This window comes from Eptesicus fuscus, chromosome 18, assembly GCF_027574615.1.
Source record: "Eptesicus fuscus isolate TK198812 chromosome 18, DD_ASM_mEF_20220401, whole genome shotgun sequence".
In the NCBI taxonomy this organism is placed as follows: Eukaryota; Metazoa; Chordata; class Mammalia; order Chiroptera; family Vespertilionidae; genus Eptesicus; species Eptesicus fuscus.
This window is the reverse complement of record NC_072490.1, coordinates 9,996,886-10,016,854: the sequence shown is the minus strand read 5'-3', so window position 1 is coordinate 10,016,854 and position 19,969 is coordinate 9,996,886. Positions and strand designations below refer to the sequence as shown.

Genomic DNA, 19,969 nt, shown 5'->3' with positions numbered 1-19,969 from the left:
GCAAGCTGCATGTTCTGTAGAAGTAAAAGTGAGAGTCCTTTCCTCTCTATACCCCAAACTGGGAATCAGGGAACCAAGATTTCCCCTCCGAAACCAACTCGCAAATGTGACGCGCACAGGCTGCGATCGGTGGGACTGGACCCAGGCACTGTCCGGAAACGACATGACTGAGAGCGTGGGTCCCCATTGCTCTTCCCAAGCCAGTGGACAGCAGGTGCACTGCTCCAAGGCCTGCCCGTTGGGAGGACTGCCCCTCACCCCTGTCCTTCCGGGATGTCCAGCAAGAAGCTGCAGTGCCTCTCCGGTGGACCCCTTTTGGGCGGTGTCTGCAGATCTCCCAGAACCATCTGTAAACCAGACATGAGTTTTTCTCCTCCTCATTCAACTGGAAAATAGGGAATTCCTCGTGAGGTCACAGGTGTGTGGCTGGGCGTAAGAAATCAGTGTAGCAAGAGCAGGGGCCATGGGCATTTGGGTCACTTCCTCACGTAACGTACGTGTGCTTTCAGGGCCTGCTTGGTCCTGTCTCATGTATAACACCTCCGTTCGATGATGGCTTGGTGGGTCATACAGAGGTGGAAGGGCTGCTTCTACTGGCCGCGGAGGGGTTCTCTACCCACAGCTTCCTTGGGATCTTCCCATATGTTCCCGTCCCAATTTTCAGGATCTCTTTTTCCCAATGCCCTCACTTTAACAGAAGATACCCTGCAAGGCTGTAGATTTGGTTTGCATTATGATTTGGCCACTGCAGATTGAGAGGTGGTTTGGTTTCCAGAAATCTCAGTCTGCTGGCCACAGGAGATGGATTCCTTTAAGGACAGATATAGAAGTGTTCATGTCACTCATGCAGGACTTGAGCTGACAATCTGAAGCCCTGAGCTAATCTTCTTCTTTGCTCACTTTCTCTAGGACAACGGAGAGCCAGCAGCCAATGTCATTATACACCTTAGATGGAGTAAAGCGTCTTAAAGTATCAAATACATGGATGGCCACCCAGAGCCTTGCCTTTGTAAGTATTTGATGAAGAGCACACATTGGCAATATTTTCCATATCTCCATTGCCACATCACAACAAGATAACAAACTTTTCATCATGCCCCATTGTATTCAAACCCTATCTCCACCCTCAACTCAGGCAACCACTGGATCTGATTTCTGCACTGCAGATTAGTGTGCATATTTTACAACATTCTAGAAATGGAATCACCCAGTCTATCCTCTTTCTCACTTCCTTCACTCAGCATCATTTTGAAATTCATCTGTGTTGTAGCACGTGTTAATAGTTGGTTCCTTTTTATTGCTAAGAGCATTCCACTGTTATGGGTATTCCACAGTTTATGTATCCATTCGCCTGATGATGGACACCTGGACTGCTTCAAGTTTTGCACTATTACAAATATAGCTGCTATGAATAGCAGATATAACTACTATTATGAACAAAATTTTGTATGGACATTGATTTTATTTCCTTTTAAAAATATGTTTTTATTAATATGAGAGAGAGGAAGGGAGAGGGATAGAGAGATAGAAACATTGATCAGCTGCCTCCTGCACACCCCTTACTGGGGATTGAACCCCCAACCCAGGCATATGCCCTGACCGGGAATTGAACCAGTGACCTCTTGGTTCATGGGTTAACGTGCAACCACTGAACCACACCGGCTGGAGCCGGTTTTTATATTCTTGAGTAAATACATAGGCGTGGGATGGCTGGATCACATAAGTGTGTGTTTAAATTTTGAAGACTCGGTCAAATTGTTTTCCAGAATGGTTATATCGTCCCTTCAAGTTAAAGCTGTCACCAAATAGCCCTTCATTGATCATGTGGGTCAAAATCTTTGTGTGAAAAGAAATCAGTGTTGAAATGAAATCCTGAAATGCTAGTCTGACACATATAATGAGGACTGAACCTCCTCCAGGCATTTCCAAGAGCAGTAAGAAGACAGATGGAGGGGGACATTCCACCCCAGCCTAAAAGGTCAGATACTCTTTAACATCCCCAATCCCAACTCTATGCCCAATTTTGGAAAACAGCTTGAACCAAGCCACCCCCAAGAAACCTGAGTCCTTGGAGTCAGGCAAGCTGGGCTGAATCCCACTCTGCCACATCACAACAAGATGCGGGATATGATCCTAGGTTGGATCTTGACTGGAGGGAAAAGCTATTATAAAGAACATGATTGGATCAACGGACTAAGCCAGAATACCCATAAGTAGATTCGACACCAGTGTTAACGTCAACACAGAATTTACTGATATTGATAACTGCACTTTCTTGCTATTTGACTGTGGCCCAGTGACTTAACCTCTGGGCAGCTCTGCTGGCTCATCCATAAAATTCAAATATTGATAGTGCACTCCTTACCGAAATGTTGCTATGAGGTCTAATCAAGTCAATGGTTGGCAGAGATGGAGGCTCCCTAAAGCCATGCTTGTCTATGCAGATCCTCCTGCTAGACAGGCAAGAATCCCAACAGCCTTGGGCTTTTGAAGTTATGGAATCAGGGCCTCCAGAGGGGCGTCTGGGCCCTCTGTTCACTCCTTCCCAGCCTGAACCCACTTCAGAGGGCACCTAGGGATACAACTTAGGAGAAGCTCTCTTGCTCCCATTCCAAGGTCCAGATGTCTTATCTGCTACAGATTCCACCAATGAACGAATGGACTACTTGGCCAGAGGGGGGAAGTTCGGAGTATTATACTAACAATAAAGACTTCTGTAGGAAACACATGGAAAAGCAAGGCCATTTGGGTGACTCTGAGGAGGCGGAAACTCTTTGAGGAGGCAGAAACTCTCTAGATCATGACTTCATGCAAAAATAACCCGATGGTATTTGCAAAGAGAAACTTTGGAAGAAAACACAAGAAATTAATCAAAGCGGTTCGAAGGGGGACGGGAAAATAAGGTCTTGCACCGTCTACTTTTTGTTTGTTTGTTTTTAACTTTTAAACTCTTGATTTGAAAAGAATTTCAAACAGAGAAAGATGATAGGACTTAGAACAGCACATACAGAACTCACACTGTTGCCGCTGTCACTGACTGTTCCTAACATTTTGCCCCACAGCATTTTCCTATGTGCTTGCAGGCATTCTCTCTCTCTCTCTCTCTCTCTCTCTCTCTCTCTCTCTCTCTCTCTCTCTCTCTCTCATCTCTTTTTCTGAATTAGTTAAAAATAAATTGCATAGCCCATGACTCTTCAACCCTAAATATTTCAGTGTGTACTTCCTGAGAATAGGAATGATGTATTACATAACCACAGTGCAGTTATCAATGTCAGTAAATTCTGTGTTGACATTAACACTTGTGTCTAATCTACTTCTGGCTGTTCACCTCAGTCAGTTTATCCCTTCATGTTCTTTATAACAAGTTTTTCACTCCAGGCAAGATCCAACCTAGGGTCATATCCTGCATCTGGTTGTCATGTCTCTTTACCTCCTTTAATCTGGAATCGTTTCTCAGCCTTTCTTAGTCTTTCTGACATTGGCATTTTTGAGGAATAGAGCTCCCCTCTTTCTTTTTCTTTTTCTATTAATTCCTGAGAGGAAGGAAGAAGGAGAGAGAGTTAGAAACATCAATGATGAGAAAGAATCATCTATTCTCTGGCTCCCCCACAACCCCCTCTGGGGATTGAGCCTGCAACCGGGCATGTGTCCTGGCCGGGAATTGAACGGTGACCTCCTGGTTCATAGGTTGACGCTCAACCACCGAGCAATACCAGCCAGGCAAGCTCTCCCATTTCTGAATAGAGCATTCCACATGTTGAGTTCCATGAGTTGTCATCTTTGGATTTGGGTGATGCCTCCCTGGCTGGAATAGTGATATTGTATCCTTCTCAGGACATCAAATCTGGAGGCACGTGATGTCCACCTGCACGCTCATTGGGGCTGTTAAATATGATCATTTTGTCAAGATGTTGTCCAATTTCTCTGCTATATAATTACTATTGTTTAGTAAGTAGTCTGTGAGGAGACACTTTAAGACCAGGAAAATATCCTACTTCTCAGTAAAATTCCTCACCCTTAGACTTAAGCGTCCATTGATGGCTCTTGCTTGAACCAACCTTCACTATGATGACTGCACAGTGATTTTCCAACTCCAGCTCTCCCTCCACTTTGACCTGCTGGCCTCCAGTCCTCTCCTGTATGCAGAGCCCTCCCCTCTGCATATCACCTATCTATTTTCTTACTTGCTTTCTTACTATCAATATGGAATCATTTCTCAATATGTATCTTTGATTTTGATCAATGATTCACATTGACTCCTGTGACTGTATTACTAATGCAATAAGAATAATGTGCAGTGACCTACAGTGACCTTCATAGAGTCACATCTTTCTGTAAGTATTGAAGCTAAAGCTATTTCATGTCCTCCTGTAGATCTAACTCTGCCTTAGACTCTGACATTAATAGAAGGGCCCAAGTTCTCCAGCCTAACACTCAAATAGGTCACTCTGACTTCAAAATTCAGATTACATTGGCCCTCGCAAATACATAGCCCCCTTGGCAGGACCTCAGCACTAGTCTTCCTGACTCTCATCTCCCAAAGCTTATTCAGTACATAATGAGGTACCTGACATGGCCTCATGTGTTGTCATCAACAAGGCTGCAGTATTCTTCCTTTCCATCCCTTCATGGTATCCTTGGCCTGCACGGCTACCCAAGGCTGCCCCTCATCACTGCCATGGTTGCATATGTTCCCTGTGATTGTACTGCTCACTGAAGCCAGGATGCTCTCCCCAAGGGCTCCCAATGCTGCAAGACTTTTGATGTGAATAGGCCTATGACTGGCCTCATGTCCACGGGGCTGAGGCTCAAACAGAGCCATCCATATTGCTGGACTTGGTCCCATTAGATCATGAGACCGTGGAGACCTACAGTCAGCAGTTCATGTATTAATAGCAATTCATTCCTGCCAAGGACTCCACTCTGATGCTGATGCCAAAGACCTCTGACGCTGTTCTCTGCCCTGGATCCTACTTTCCCACAGATGGGTCCAGACCTTAACAGTGGTAACCAGGTCGCTGTTCACACTGTGATATACCCAAGACTGGACTTCTCCTTTTGCATGTTGAGTTTGCATGAGGCTGGAACTCAGCCCCACCTCTGTGCAGCCTGACCAATGTATTAGAACTTTCTGTTTTAAAATGTATACACTGACCCTGGAAAGGAAGAAGTAAAACCATCTATGATTTTACAGAAAATCCTAGATTTATAAAAACAAAACAGAACAAACAAACAAAAAAACTAAAAAAAAAAAACACTATTAAAGCTAGTAAAAGATGAAGAATATAAGATCAGTATTTAACAATCAGTTGTATCTTTATACTCTATTAATGAACAATCTGAAAATAAAAGTAAGGAAATAATTTCATTTACAACAGCATAAAATTAAATACTTAGGAATACATTTAAGCAAGAACGCATGAAATCTATATATCAAAAACCACAAAACACCATGGGAAAAAGTTAAAGAATACCTAAGTAAATGCAGTGTTCATGGACTGAAAAACTCAATATTGCTAAGATAGCAATACTCCCCAAATTGATCAAGGCAATCCCTATTAAAGTTTCTTTTCTATTTATTGATAGTGTCCTTTGACCCACAACAGTTTTGTAGTTTTAGTTCTTACAATTTGGCCCTTAATCCATTTTGAGTTAATTTTTGTATCTCACATAAAGTAGGAGTCCAAATTTATTCTTTTGTATCTGGTTGTCCCTGCAACATTTGCTAAAAAGGCTAATATTCTCCCACTGAGTAGTCATGGCACCCTTGTTAACACCACTGCAATCATACTCCATTTATCTATTTACAATCTTAAACAGAAGAATACAGTTGGAAGCCGTAAATTTTCTGATTTCAAAACTTACTACAAAGTTACAGTAATCAAAACAGTGCGATGCTGGCCTAAGACAATAATGGAATATAATTAAGAGTTCAAAGCTAAAACTGAAAAACTCTGGGCAGGAAACAGGTACAAATCTTTGTGACTTTGGGTTAGACAATGGTTTTTTAAATATGACACCAAAGCCACAAGAAACAAAAACATCTTATAAATATACCTTTATCAAAGTTAAAAACTTTTGTGTATGAAAGGACACCAGCAAATAATTAAAAAGGAAACCACAGGATGGATAAAGTTATTTGCATATCACATATCTGATAAGAAACTAGTGTCCAGAATCGATATATATAAAAGCCTAATATACAAAGTGTCCCCTCGGGAGTTCGACCACCCCGGAGTTTGATCACTCACTATGACATGCGCTGACTACCAAGGGGCAGCGCAGAATGAAGGAAGGCCTCAGCGGGCAGCCAGCAGCTGCTAGAGACCCTACCCGTGCACGAATTTTGTGCACTGGGCCTCCAATATATAAATAACACTTTTAAAAATATAAAGCCAAATAACCCAAATTTTCAAAAGGCAAATGTTCTGAATAGATACTTCCCCCCAAAAATACCCAATAAAGTAAATTTCCAAATGACATGGAAAGATACTCAACATTGTTATTTATTAAAGAAATGTGAATAAAAATCATAATGAGTCATCATTACATACCCTATAATTTTTTTTTAAAGAAAGGAAACTAACAAGCATTGGTAAAGATGTGGAGAAATTGAAACTCTCATACAATATTGGTAGGAAAGTAAAATAGTGCAGCTTTGTGGAAAACAGTTTGGCATTTCCTCAAAGAGTTAAACGTAAAGTTACCATACAATCCAGAAAGTTCACAACCCAAGAGAATTAAAAATATATGTCCACATAAAATGTGTACATGAATTCCAGAGCAGCATTATTCATAATAGCCAAAAAGTGCAACCAACCTAAATGTTTGAATGGATAAATGAAATGTGGTTTAATCATACAATGGGATTATGCAACCATTACTTAGTTATTTAACCTTAAAAATTAAAGAAGTACTGACATGCCACAGCGTGGATGAACCCCTTCAAAATGTGCTAAGTGAAAGAAGCCAGACACACAAGAGATCTCATATTGTATGATTCCATTTACATGAAATGTCCAGAATAGACAAAACTCTGGAGACAGAAAGTACATTAGTGGTTGCCAGGGGATGGAGAGAGGTGGGGAGTGGGATTGATTACTAACAAGCATGGCATTTCTTTCGTGGGGGGTGGTGATGGAGACGTTCTGAAATTAGATAATAATGATGATTGTACATTGTGAATATTCTAAAAACTTTTGGATTCCACAACTTAAAATCATAAATTTTTGCCTGGTCAGTGTTGCTCAGTGGTTGAGCATTAACCTATGAACCAGGAGGTCACGGTTCCAATCCCGGTCACGGCACATGTCTGGGTTGCAGGCTCGATCCCCAGCAGGGGGTCTGCAGGAGGCAGCCAATCAATGATTCTCTCATCATTGATGTTTGTATATCGCCCCCCCTCCCTTCCTCTCTGAAATCAATAAAAATACATTTAAAAAATAACTAAAATAGTGAATTTATGTTACATGAATTTTATCTTAATTTAAAATAATCATAATTATTTATAACTGGTACATTAATCAAATACAATTTTTGATCAAATAAAAATACAACTTAAAAAATGCATTATCCTTTCATATCCCTTCTAACTCCAAAATTACCCGAACCTACCCTTGATAGATTCCAGGTAAGAAGCCTGGTGGTGGGAGGAGGAGGGATTAGTCAAGACTCCTTCTCCCACCTCCCTCAGCCTACCGGGAAGGGCATGTTTTGGTTTCTCTGAGGAAATATGAGAAGCACCATTTCTGCCTGAAGGCGCATGGAAAGAGGTGTAGCTATAGGTGAGTTCCTTCTAAAGTTACATTTTCCTCTCATTTTAACAGGGATTCTTAGACTTTGGTGGCCAGCAGAACCACCTCAAGAGCTGATAAATGGGCAGATTCCTGAGCCCTCCCTCCAGAGGCTGGGCTTACAATTCCATGGGTCGGTGGATGGTGCTTGGAGTAGAATGGTCACATATAACCCTTTTCTTTTCCTTATGCTAAAGAAAGTAGATTTAACTGGTTATACGTTTTTATGTAAGGTGTGGTTGTTATTGGTAGTTGGATAATTTAGAACTGTGTTTCTCAATCCAAAATATATTGCGGACCAGAAAGATAAGTTTACTCACTTAGGGTTGAGAGGGCCAAGGAGATGGGAGGGAGAGCAATGACAGGCAAAAGGGAACCAAGCTAGGATGTAACTCAGAGTGGTGTGGGCTCTAGCAACATTCTCCTTCATACCCCCAAAGCCTTCCATGCTCAGACCAGGAGTACCTCTCAATTTTTGACTAAATGAATGAATAACCAACAAAAAAGTGGAGTGGTTTTTGTAGATGCCCAATATCCCCTTTATTTTTAACTTGCTGAGAGTTTATGTAATGAATGGATATTGAGTTGTGTCAGATGCTTTTTGCATTTATCAAAAAGGATTACATAGTTTTTTTTCTTTTTCTTTTTTTTTTTTTTTTTTTGGATTACGTAGTTTTGTCATTATTCTGTTAATATGGTGACTTATATGGATTATTTTTTTAAAGAACAATTCTTTTTTAAATCAATCATGATTGATTTCAGAGAGGAAGGGAAAGGCAAACAGAGATAGAAAAATCAATAATGAGAGAGAATCATTGATTGGCTGCCTCCTGCATGCCCCACAATGGGGATCGAGTCCACAACCTGAGCATGTGCCCTGACCTTCAGAATTGAACGGTGACCTCCTGGTTCATAGGTCGACACAACCCTGAGCCGTGGCAGTAGGGCAGATTAATTTTTCAAATATTGAACCAATCTCATATTTCTTGGATAAAGACCACTTGGTCATGGTGTATTATCTCTTTTAAATATATTGTTGGGTTTGATTTGCTAATATTTGGTCAAGGGTTTCGCTTCTATGTTCATGAGGAAGTTTGGTCTGCCATTTTAGGGTTGGTTTTTTGGAGGTTTTTTTTGCAATATTTTTGTCTGATTTTGGTATCAGGATTGTGCTGGCCTCATAAAATGGTTTGGGAAGTATTCCATCTTATATTTCAGATAGTTTTTATAAGATTTGTATCATTTCTTCCATAAAGTTTCACAGAATTCACTAGAAAAGTCATCTAGCATTTTCTTTGTGGGAAAATTTTTTATAGATAACTAAATTTCTATAATAAATGCAGAACATTTCAGTTTGCCATATCATTTCATGTCCATTTTAGTAAGTTGAATTTTTAAAAGTTTTTTCCCATTTCATTTAAGTTGTTGAATTTAAGATAAACTTATTATATTTATTTGTTATTCCTTTAAAGTCTGTAAGATCTGTAGTAATAACCATTATTTCATACCTGCTGTTGACAGTTTCTGTTCTCGTTTTGATTTCAATCAATCTAGCTAGAGTTTCATTACCTTTACAAATATTTTTCAAACAACCAGATTTTGTTTTGTACATTTTCTCTCTTTTATTTTCTATTTCTTTATTTCTTCTTTTATCTTTACTATGTCCTTCCTTCTACTTACTTACATGGGTTTAATTTGTTCTCTTTCCAGTTTCTGAGTCACCGATTTTAGATCGTTGATTTTTAAAACTTATTTTTTCTAATTATAGCATTTAAAGCTATAAAATTTTCTCTAAGCACTGCATTATGTTTAGTTACATTACAGTTAGTTACATTTCATGAATTTTGATATGTGCTATTTTCATTATTATTCAGTTCAAAATATTTTACAATTTGTCTTGTGATTTGTTCTTTGACTCATAGATTCTTTAGAAGTATGTTGTTGTACTCCCAAGTTATGAAGGTTTTTCTAAGTATCTTATTGTTATTCGTTTCAGATACTCTCAGTGTCTAGATGGAGCCCTCAGGCATCCCAGAGTCCACCACCCATTATGATTATGATTCGCAGAGCTTTTTGTGTGAGACTCAGACCTTCACCTTTGCGACCTTCAACACCTCCATCCTATACTGCCTGGTGTTCTTCCTCAGCCTGTTGGGCAACATTCTGGTGTTGTGGGTCCTGGTGAAGTATGAGAGCCTGGAGTCCCTCACCAATGTGTTCATCCTCAACCTGTGCCTCTCAGACCTGGTGTTCTCCTTCCTGTTGCCTCTGTGGGCCTTGGAGTACCACTGGGGCTGGGTGCTGGGAGACTTCTTCTGCAAGCTCTCCAACATGATCTTCTCCATCAGCCTCTCCAGCAGCATCTTCTTCCTGACCATCATGACCATCCATCGCTACCTGTCTGTGGTGAGCCCCCTCTCATCCCTGAGAGTCTACACCCTCCAATGCCGCATGTTGGTGACCACAGCTGTGTGGGCAGTCAGCATCCTGTCCTCCCTCCCCGATACCATCTTCCACAAAGTGTTGTATCAGCCAGAATCTTTATCAGAACGTTCAACATGTGGTTATTCAGAAATCAAGTGGTACCTGGCCTCCGTCTACCAGCACATTGTCTTCTTTCTGCTCTCCATGGGGATTATCCTGTTCTGCTACGTGGAGATTCTCAGGACTCTGTTCCGCTCGCGGTCCAAACGGCACCACCGGACAGTCAGGCTCATCCTCACCATTGTGCTGGCATACTTCATCAGCTGGGCTCCCTACAACCTGGTCCTATTCATACAGACTCTGTTGAAACTTAACATCATTCAGAGCTGCCAGGCCCACAGGCAGCTGGATTATGCCTTGCTCATCTGCCGTGATGTTGCCTTCTCCCACTGCTGCTTCAACCCAGTGCTCTATGTCTTTGTCGGGGTCAAGTTCCGCAGACACCTCAAAAGTCTGCTCCGACACTCCTGGTTCTGCCGGTCACAGGTGTCCAGCCCTTCCCCATTACCTCACTCCCATGGTGCTTTCCACAATGAGGGCGCCTCCTTCTATTGAAAGGGAGTTTGGTGCTGCAGGTTGAGATGTACAGAAGAGATTGAGTGGGAGCAAAGAGAAGTGGTACAAGAAAGAGCATTGCGGAAGGCACAACACTGGGGATGCTACGGCTGCAGGGGTGGGAGGTGAAAGAAATACGTTACACCAGGAGGTCCTACTGCGGAAAAGAAACTCCCTGCCTGTAAATTTTATATTGCCATCAAGAAAAACATTTCTTGGATTCTGAGTTTATTATTCACTCCTTCATTTATTCATTCATTTAGACATGGATTTGTTATCATTGCTTAGTTCAGAAGGTTCTAAAACATGAAAGGATTCCCAGAAAGGAGCGTCCTTCAAGACTTGATGAGGGGCTGAAACTCATGTGTGATAATTGTGTAAATGTAGGCTGCTGGCAAGACAGTCTCTCCCATTCCTGACTTTATGGTTGTCCCAGCTAATTTGGAGAGTGCTCCTCAGTGATGACTGGATGATGAGGACAAAAGTAACCACATCCTCAAGTAAGCATAGTCAGATGAAATCTGGATTCTAAAAACCTACAACTGGACTGGAGATGTATTCTGTATCATAATTCCAATTTCTAGCATATGTAGTCCATAGATCTTTTATTGAGAAAAAAGAATGAATGCAATAAGTGCTGCCGTCTGCATGAAGCAAGTACTTGGGAGGATATAAAGATGAACAAGGTACAGTTGCTAGCTTCCAGATGCCAACGTCCCACTCTGAAGGCCCAGACTTGCACCCATCTTGGTGAAGGCAGTCAAGGGGAAGATGTCCTCCAACATCTCATTCTCTCCAGGTAGCTATTGAGCTGACACTTCAGATTCATCATGTTCCATCTGGAATGTTCTCCTGCTTGGTTGACAGCACCAGATTCCCCCCAATTGCTCACCCTCCAAACCTGAGTCATCTTCAAGCCCTGCATTTCCTTTCCCTCCACTCCCATGGCCAAGTTTTATTGACTCTGCCTTCCCAGTGCCTCTCAGAGTTGTTCTCGCCATTGCATGCTCATGGATTCATCCCCAAATGGCCTCCCTTCTCAGCATCTTACTGCTGCTCATCTCTTTCCCCACCAGCGTCCTCTGCATTGAAACCAAGCTGCTCAAAGCCCTTAGTAGCCAAAACCGGTTTGGCTCAATGGATAGAGCGTCGGCCTGCGGACTCAAGGGTCCCAGGTTCGATTCCGGTCAAGGGCATGTACCTTGGTTGCAGGCACATCCCCAGTGGGGGTTGTGCAAGAGGCAGCTGATCGATGTTTCTCTCTCATCGATGTTTCTAATTCTCTATTCCTCTCTCTTCCTCTCTGTAAAAAATCAATAAAATATATATTTTAAAAAAAAAAGCCCTTAGTGGCTCCTTATTTCATACAAATAAAACCCACACACCTTAGCAAGTCCTTCCAGACTCCTAAAATCCACTGCTAACTTGTGCATTCTATTCCACCCTAAGCCCCCACGCCACCAGCATGGGATCCAACCACAAAAGACCCAGTTTCCTCTTGGCCTCTGCCATGCTGTCACCTGGGCCTGGGACACTTGTCCTTCTGCTCCCTAATCTACAAGCCCCAGCTGAAAGGCCAGCTTCTTCAGGAAGCCCTCCCCAATCTTTAAATCAGGAGAGCACTCTCTGGTTGTTGTGGCACTTTGCTTGTCCCTGAGAAATATTATTTGTCACTTTCCGCCACGAGTCATAGTTACGTACATGCATGTCTTATCTCCCTGCCCCATCAGACTGCAAACTGCCTGAAGGCAGGAACCTGGTCCTGCACCCTGCCAAGCATGGACCCTGGTGCTCTATCATTGTGTACGAAGTGGGAGCAAAGAATGACAGCTGTCATTATTCTTCTATTTTATGCTTTTGGGGGATGTGTGCCGTGGGGCACTTTCCACCTTCCTTGCCCCAAGCTACTTATTTATAGATATTTACCTTTCTTTCCTAGTCTACACTCAGAGCACATTGCTTAATCTTCACTGCGGCAATGATTATATTTGACCTTGCCTTTTCATTCATGATATGCATGCCTGCCTCTTAAATGGTCCCATAGCTTCACATCCAAGGACCACCCTCTAAATTTTCCCATACCATACAGACCTGGTCCCAATCTATGAACCTGATTCAGCTCTGGACTGGGGCCTTTGGAACATCTCCCCAGCTGATTCTGACATGTACCCTACTTGGAAACATTGGGTACAACTCCTTGAAAGTGGGAATTCCAGAATCTTCCACAGTTCATTGAGCGGGACTTTGCAGAGTCACTGTGGCACTCAATATATGTTTATTGAGTAAAGTAGCTACTAATACAGCCCTCAGCTGGAGCCTGGAGAGCTTATAAAGCATTTTCCCCTTCAGGTCCAGCTATCATTTCAATAATCTAGTTGCCATTGGGAAGCCAGCCTTGGAGGACATTGACCTTGCTGGGAAGAGTGAAGGTCTAATTTTAAGAATTGGTCAGTAACACCTCCTGGAGAAGGCTGGGTAGTGCACCAGTGAAGGGACTAGCTAATCAATAGGTGGGGCCATCACCCACCACTTATGGAAGAAATAGCCCACCACCTAAGGAAGGAGATGATGAGATGGTTTCAGGGTCTGAGCTAAGCCTATGGGCTTCTATCAGGCCAATAATTTGGCACCTCCTTAAACTGGTATTACTTACCTTTTGTTCAACTTTTATTTAGATGGCAGGCTGAGGCCAGGGAGCAGAAAAACAGAGGATTCCAGATCACACACCCACTTGGCCAAACCAAAGCTCCGTGGGTTTTGAGCCCACTCTTCTTAGAAGGCAGGCTTAAGGGGTCTTGTATCACCATAGAGCATGGCCTTTGAGAGGCTTGATCCACTGTCTCCTTACCCCATCCCATTCCTTCAAATCCCAAGATGCATATCTAAGTATTTCTTTCAACACATACAGCCATATCCCTAGGAACATTTCATGAAATAGAATCATGTCCATCTCTTCATTTCTAGTGATGTTTTGGCACTCCCGATAGACTAGCTCTTAAAGTGATCTTTAACCAAGAGTCTTCTCCTAATCCAGTTCCTTGGGAATCCAAGGAAAGAGGCATGGAGACAGAAAGGTAAAAGCTGGAAGGTAGAGGGACACCCTATCAGAAAGGGAGTGTGGGTGAGGCCAGGGACTGTACTCGACGTTCTCTGACCACACTCTCCATCAGCTACAACCTCCTGCTTTCTCCTCCCTCCACCCACTAAAACCACAGTTCAACCTCAAGCGGACTCTTGTGGGCCTATCCCTCCCCTAATAGTTGAAATATGATGCCCTGGTCACAGGGCTGCAGACCTGCCATACCTGAAACATATAAAATCCCTAGCGGTGCCTAAGGAAGACCCTCTTCACAGCATTTCCACCTCCACACTCCCTCAAACAAAATCAAGAGGAGAGGAACCTTGCTGATCTCCAAATAGGAACGTGCCTCCAAGCCCAGGGCAGCCCCAGACCTCAGATGACCCCAGTCAGAGTGGAACTTCCTTGACTGCACAATCTGTGTTGCATATCTAGAACCTTCCTTGGCACCCCACAATATGTGTGGTTGGTTGAGTAAGTGGATAAGGAGACTCTCTTTTTGGTGTGTGTTTTTTTCCTCTACTTCCATTTCCTCTTCTGACTCTTGCTTATATTACATCTTCCAGTCAACTCCAGGTACCATTCATAGGCTTCCCATGGGTTCTTCTCCAGAGCCCACCAGCCCAGGCATCACCTGGTTTGTTGAATTCCCATGGCTTTCATTTGTGAAAGCTGCCTCTGATGGGACAAAGAAACCCACAAGCATGGAAAGCCCAGTAGAAAAGACCCCCAAAGTAAACTGGCTGAGAAGTCTCTTGGGATTTGAACCCTGGACCCAAACCGCAAATCCAAGCTCTTGACTCACTGTGACCTTGGAGCTCTCAGAGCCTCAGTGTCCTCATTTGTAAAACTGTGTATCAACCACACAAAGACGGATTCTACTCACACAATGGAGGTGCACATGAGGTTATGTGTGTAAAGTACTTGCTTTGTAAATCATTCAGCCCAGACTAATATGAATTACTATTGCAATCATCTAATAAAAACAGGAAAAAAAATCATTGTATCATATGCACAAATAAATCTCTACCCAAGATCATTACATAAGATTCCTAAAAGTTCTCTGCTTATGGGGGGAACTGGGTTAGGATTTGGGGTGAAGGGAGGGACGCAGAAGAAGGGTTGGAGATAAAGTGTGAAATAAATCCTGTGTGAATCAGGATGGTGGAAAATTGGCTGCTCCATTTAGGCCTTAGGCAAAATTGTCCGAGGCCAAGTCTGTCTTGAGTGTTCATTCCCTGGCTCAGTTTTTTGTCCCTATCTCTCCTCTGGCCTAACACCCAAGTCTCTGTCTCCAAGTCCAGGGCTTTTTCCTATCTCTTAATCCAACTGTGTCTGAACAAGGACCACAGAGGGAATGATACTGCTTTCTGCTCGGAATTTATTTTTCACACTAAGTCTTTGGAACTCAAGTGTGTTCTCCACTTACAACACATGCGCAATTCAACTCAAACTAGCCACATTCTCAAAAGTCACACATAGACGGGGCTGCTTTCGAGAAAGACCCCAACACCGTGGTTGGTGTGTCTTCGGAGATTGAAAAGGTTAACCTACAGCCAGATGCAAGTAGGCGTTGCCAACCTCAGCTCTGCGGAGCATGCTGGGAGTCGTAGTCTGAGCCCAGATGCCCCCGGGGTCCGATGGGCGTTGTAGGCCTCGGGCCTGTGGAGCATGCCGGGAGTTGTAGTCCGCACCCGCTTGTGGCGGGCTCTGCGTATCATGGCGTCTTCGCCGCGCTCCCGCAGTCTTCCGCTTGGCCCCAGAAAGTTTCGGTTCTGCCCAGCGGTGGACCCACTAGCGCGTAAGTGCCACCGGGGGGCCGGCCGGACTCTGGGGGCGCCCAGGCTGCTCTCGGGCCAGGAGCGGGAAACTTCAAGGCACCTGTTGCCCTTTTCGTTCCCACCCCGCTTGGGCGTCCCGCAGACCCCGAGCCCTTGTCCAGCGGGCCTGGGAAACGTCCACAGCGGGTGAAACTGGCCCTGGAGCCCAGGCTGCCTGTGGTGACCAGTTAGAAAGACAGACACCCCCCCCCCCCCCAACACCAGCTCCAAGACCTCCAACGGCCGAGGGGCCGCAGAGGAACCCACCTGGTGGGGGTCTCAGAACAAGCCTGGGGTGTCTTAGGCGCAGCGGGGAGCGGTCCCCAGCTTTCCGCTTGCATCGTCCAAGGCACTGACCTTAAGAAGCCAGTTCCTGGCTCAGCGGGGCCAGGACTGCCCAGACCCTTCACTTGGCGCTACTCCACTGATGCCCTGGTCTCCCCTCCTCCCCCTAAGAGGTTGGTTTGTTCATCCCGAGACATCCATCCTCAGATCACGGCCCTTTGCCCTCTACCCACTGCCCCTGGTGCCCAGACCCAGGGTCTCAGGTTGGCCCCCGGCCGTCCTTGCTGAAACACCTGTGGGTTTGTGGAGTGTCTCTGCTGTGGCGGCTCCGCACTTGAGCAGAACCTCGGCTGGGGGCATGTAGAGAGGGTGCTGCATTTTATTATTATTTTTATAGGAAATCATGTGTGGTTGACACATTAACCACGTGGCTGCCTGTTAATGCATCTTCTGGTGCCTTTTGTCACTCTTCACAGTTTCCCATTGGCTGCCCTCCCCAGGAAAAAAAATAATAAAATGGGGCGCTTAGTGAAACCGCCCGTGTTGGCCACAGCCTCTCTGCCCCTCTCTGCTCGTCTTACCACAGCAGCTTCCGTTTCCGACAGAGAAATGGGTCAGGGGCTCGGAGGGCAGAGGATCAGGCCTTAATCGGCTCACTGCCCTCCTGCCGCCTCCGGCCTTTCCTTCCCCCGCAGCCAGCTTAACTTCCCTGCCATCTGCCTCCTGCGGATGCTGGGGGCGCAGCCGGGGGAGCGCTGTCGCAGCTGAGGTTTCCTGCTTTCGGGGCTCCCACCTTCTGAAGGGGGCCCAGGTTGAGTGGGCCGCACTCCACCCCTTCTCCCCTTTCTGTGACAAGGACTGCTTCTGAATGATCGGATGCCCTGTACCGGTTGTGTGGGGCCATTATTATCTTCACCCCATGATCTCCGTGCTGGGCTGTGTGGCCTTCTTTGATTCCATGATTCCAGTTTTTAGTAACCGGGTTTTCTGCTTCAGTTAGTTTTTTTTTTTTTATTGTTTCCAGGATTTTGTTAGGAAAATAGTTCCACACACTGAATCTTTGAAGAGACTGGCATAGGGAACACATACCCACCTGTTAGATTCTATGATGAACATTTGACGTCGGTGATTTTTGTGCTTCGGAGTCAGCCCTCTAGCGGCTCCTTGGATGGTCTTTGCTCCTTGTGGCTGGTTTCAGGGCACCCGTGTGGGTTTGGGAGCCACGCTGTTAGCCTGGACCAGTGGTCGGCAAACCGCGGCTCGCGAGCCACTTGTGGCTTTTTGGCCCCTTGAGTTTTTTTTTAGCAAAGGCCAGTTTAGGAGTACCCTAATTAAGTTAATAACAATGTACCTACCTATATAGTTTAAGTTTAAAAAATGTGGCTCTCAAAAGAAATTTCAATCGTTGTACTGTTGATATTTGGCTCTGTTGACTAATGAGTTTGCCGACCACTGGCCTGGACCTTGTGGGGCAGGATGGCGCCCACAGATGTTTGTGATGAGAGGAACCACTTAGAGCAGATGTCGGGGAGGAAAAATTATCCTCTACCCTTCAAGATTCTTCTGGTTGGACTAATAGTCAAATTAACACGAGGTAACTTAGCAGGAGAAAAACAAATTAGAGTTTAATCACACGTATCCAAGGGAGAGACCCAGGGAGAGCTGTGTAACTCACCAAAATGGTGGAAGCCAACACCTTAAATACCACCTGCAGCTAAAGACAAAACTGATGTTGGGGGTGGAGGGTCCGCTCTGGGGAAAGCATGGCACCCCAGGGCGAGGTTGTTATGCAGATGTAAGCTCCTGCCTTCTCCAATGCTGGCAAAAGCAGGCCTGGTCCCCTGAGGTGCAAACACCCTTACAAATGGAGATTGCCCTTACAAATGTAAATGCCCTTTTCCGAAGGGTAACTTCTAGGTATTTTGAGCTTCTGGCACCTCTGCTGAGTCTTAAAATGAACTGGCCTGACGTGATCTCCATCCCAGAGAGGCCCATTTGGAGTGGTAGACGGCTTACCCTTCAACAGCCACGCCAGAGCAGATGGTGAGGGTGACCCGTGTTGGTCACCGAGGCCGTGGGCGGCTGCCACCGGAACACACAGCCGCCCACCACTCCGGGCAGTCCTCCTCTTCCCTCTTGGTTGATGGGCTTTCTGGTGATTCCAAGGACAGCTTGGGTGAGTCAGGACTAGAATGCCTTTAAACTTGAGGCAGAGGAAGGGTGTTGCCTAGCTGTGGTCTCCTGGTGAAAATCACTGCCGGGAACTGGGAGTTTGGTGCCTCATTCACGGGAGCAGCCCCGTCGGCAGAGCAGGTAAGGCTGGTGAACTGGTGTCTTGTAACGAGGCAGAAGCCGCCTGTGAGCAGAGATGAGTGGAGGTTGGCCTCGTCGACATCTGCTCACCTCGTGGCTGAATGTCATGGTTTTGCTCAAAAGATAAACAGTGTTCTTGATTTGTAATCTCAGTGCCAGGTTTGTTGTTTTGTTTTGTTTTTAAGCTCTTGGTTGGCATAAGAGCCTCTGTTTGAGCAGCTGAATAAACGAGTAGAGCGGCTGTTGAAATGCTTCCATGGATCTGTGTTTATCTCCTTGCTGTTCTTAGATGTGTCCCTGTACTGCCCCCATGTTAAGAGGTTCACCCTCAGAGCGCATGGGCTCCATGGCTTTTAGAAGATGAAGACGGCAGAGATGTGCCGAGTTGTGCAGGAGGCATGGTCCCCTCTTCCTCACATTGAAGCCACTCAGCCTGGTGGTTGTAGTGACCACCCGTGGTCCTCGCTGTTCATGCAGTTCTGGGTGGCATTAGAAAGACACCAAGCGGCTGTTTGCAGCTGGGCCAGATCCTGTTTTCAGGGACGAGGGCGTGTACATCAGTGTAGTTCTGAGGACAGATTTAAGGAGAACCTGAGGTCTGGTTACAGCTCTGTGGTCCTGCGGCTGGTTCAGGGACCCAGGGGCAGATTTGACCAAACTGTGGGCGGATGTAGGTAGTGCACCCTCAGCCTGAGGCAAAAAACTCTTAGGAACAAACTTGAAAAAAACACACAAAAAAACAACCAGAAGCAGAAAAAGCATTCTAAGCAAGTCACTAGTATGCAGAGGGTTAGGCAAGAGAGTCCCTGTAAGAGGTCCAGGATGGACGGACAACTGAACCGGAGGTGGTGTCCATTTGACATAGAGCTGGAAGATTTCCTCAAGCTGAACCTGCAGCCTGGGTCAGGGAGGTGCAGCTCTAAGGAGGATCCTCAGCCAAAGTTAGCCACTGAGAGTATCTGTTCTCTTTCCCCGACTCCACGAAGAAAGGTGAAGGATCACCTCCCCACATGGTACCAAGAAAACAAATTTAAAAACACACACACACACACACACACACACACACACACACACAAGGTAGGAGGAGGTCAAATAATGCCCCTAGGACAAATAGATTTGCTAAAATTGCCTGAAAATAGTTTGGTGAGCGAAACGTACCATGGTTCTCACCCAATCGTGGTGTGATCTTGACTGCATTATTCGTCGCATGATAGGTAATGGGAATTTCACGTGACTAGTCCAATTTCAGATTTGAAGAGCGTCCAGATTGGGAATACTCAGCTACAGCTGATAAAAGAGAAGACCATTTTCTTGCCCATTGCCACAACTCCCACAATCCTAGTTCTTGCTTGCCCCTCCTATGTGCCAGCATAGCCCCACCTTCTACCCCACCTCCATAACCACATTGCAGCTCTTGTCATCCAAGGAGCACAACCTAACTCCGATCCATCAATACCTTCCACACCCACCCCTGTAGATGGTTCCTGTTGATGGTTCCAGATCTAAACTTCCAGGAGTGGAGGAAGGAGAGGGCCTTGGGGAAGGCTGGGTGATTGGGGAGGTGGTGGTAGTGGCCATGGTTATTGTTGTGCTGGGTGGGGGAATGGAGGCTTCTGGGTAAGGCTGCTTCTGGGTCAGAG

General features: G+C 45.1%; 2 protein-coding genes and 1 long non-coding RNA gene across 5 annotated transcripts in view; all 3 read left to right on the top strand.

Annotated features, from left to right (window-relative positions):
* The window catches only part of LOC114227813 (uncharacterized), a 39,618-nt gene extending 38,621 nt beyond the window's left edge, over positions 1-997 (top strand). For both annotated transcript variants that reach the window (XR_008554463.1, XR_008554462.1), the window contains one exon: positions 910-997. This is a non-coding gene — a long non-coding RNA (uncharacterized LOC114227813). The remainder of the gene's footprint in view (positions 1-909) is intronic.
* An 8,798-nt stretch (positions 998-9,795) lies between these two features.
* On the top strand, positions 9,796-12,128 carry XCR1 (X-C motif chemokine receptor 1). Its single transcript, XM_008154270.3, has one exon. The coding sequence runs from the start codon at positions 9,807-9,809 to the stop codon at positions 10,830-10,832; it is 1,026 nt and encodes a 341-aa protein (XP_008152492.1). The 5' UTR covers positions 9,796-9,806; the 3' UTR covers positions 10,833-12,128.
* Positions 12,129-15,552: 3,424 nt separating this feature from the next.
* The window catches only part of FYCO1 (FYVE and coiled-coil domain autophagy adaptor 1), a 68,337-nt gene continuing 63,920 nt past the window's right edge, over positions 15,553-19,969 (top strand). For both annotated transcript variants that reach the window (XM_054729509.1, XM_008154286.3), the window contains exon 1: positions 15,553-15,712. The gene's annotated coding sequence lies outside the window, so the exon portion shown is untranslated. The remainder of the gene's footprint in view (positions 15,713-19,969) is intronic.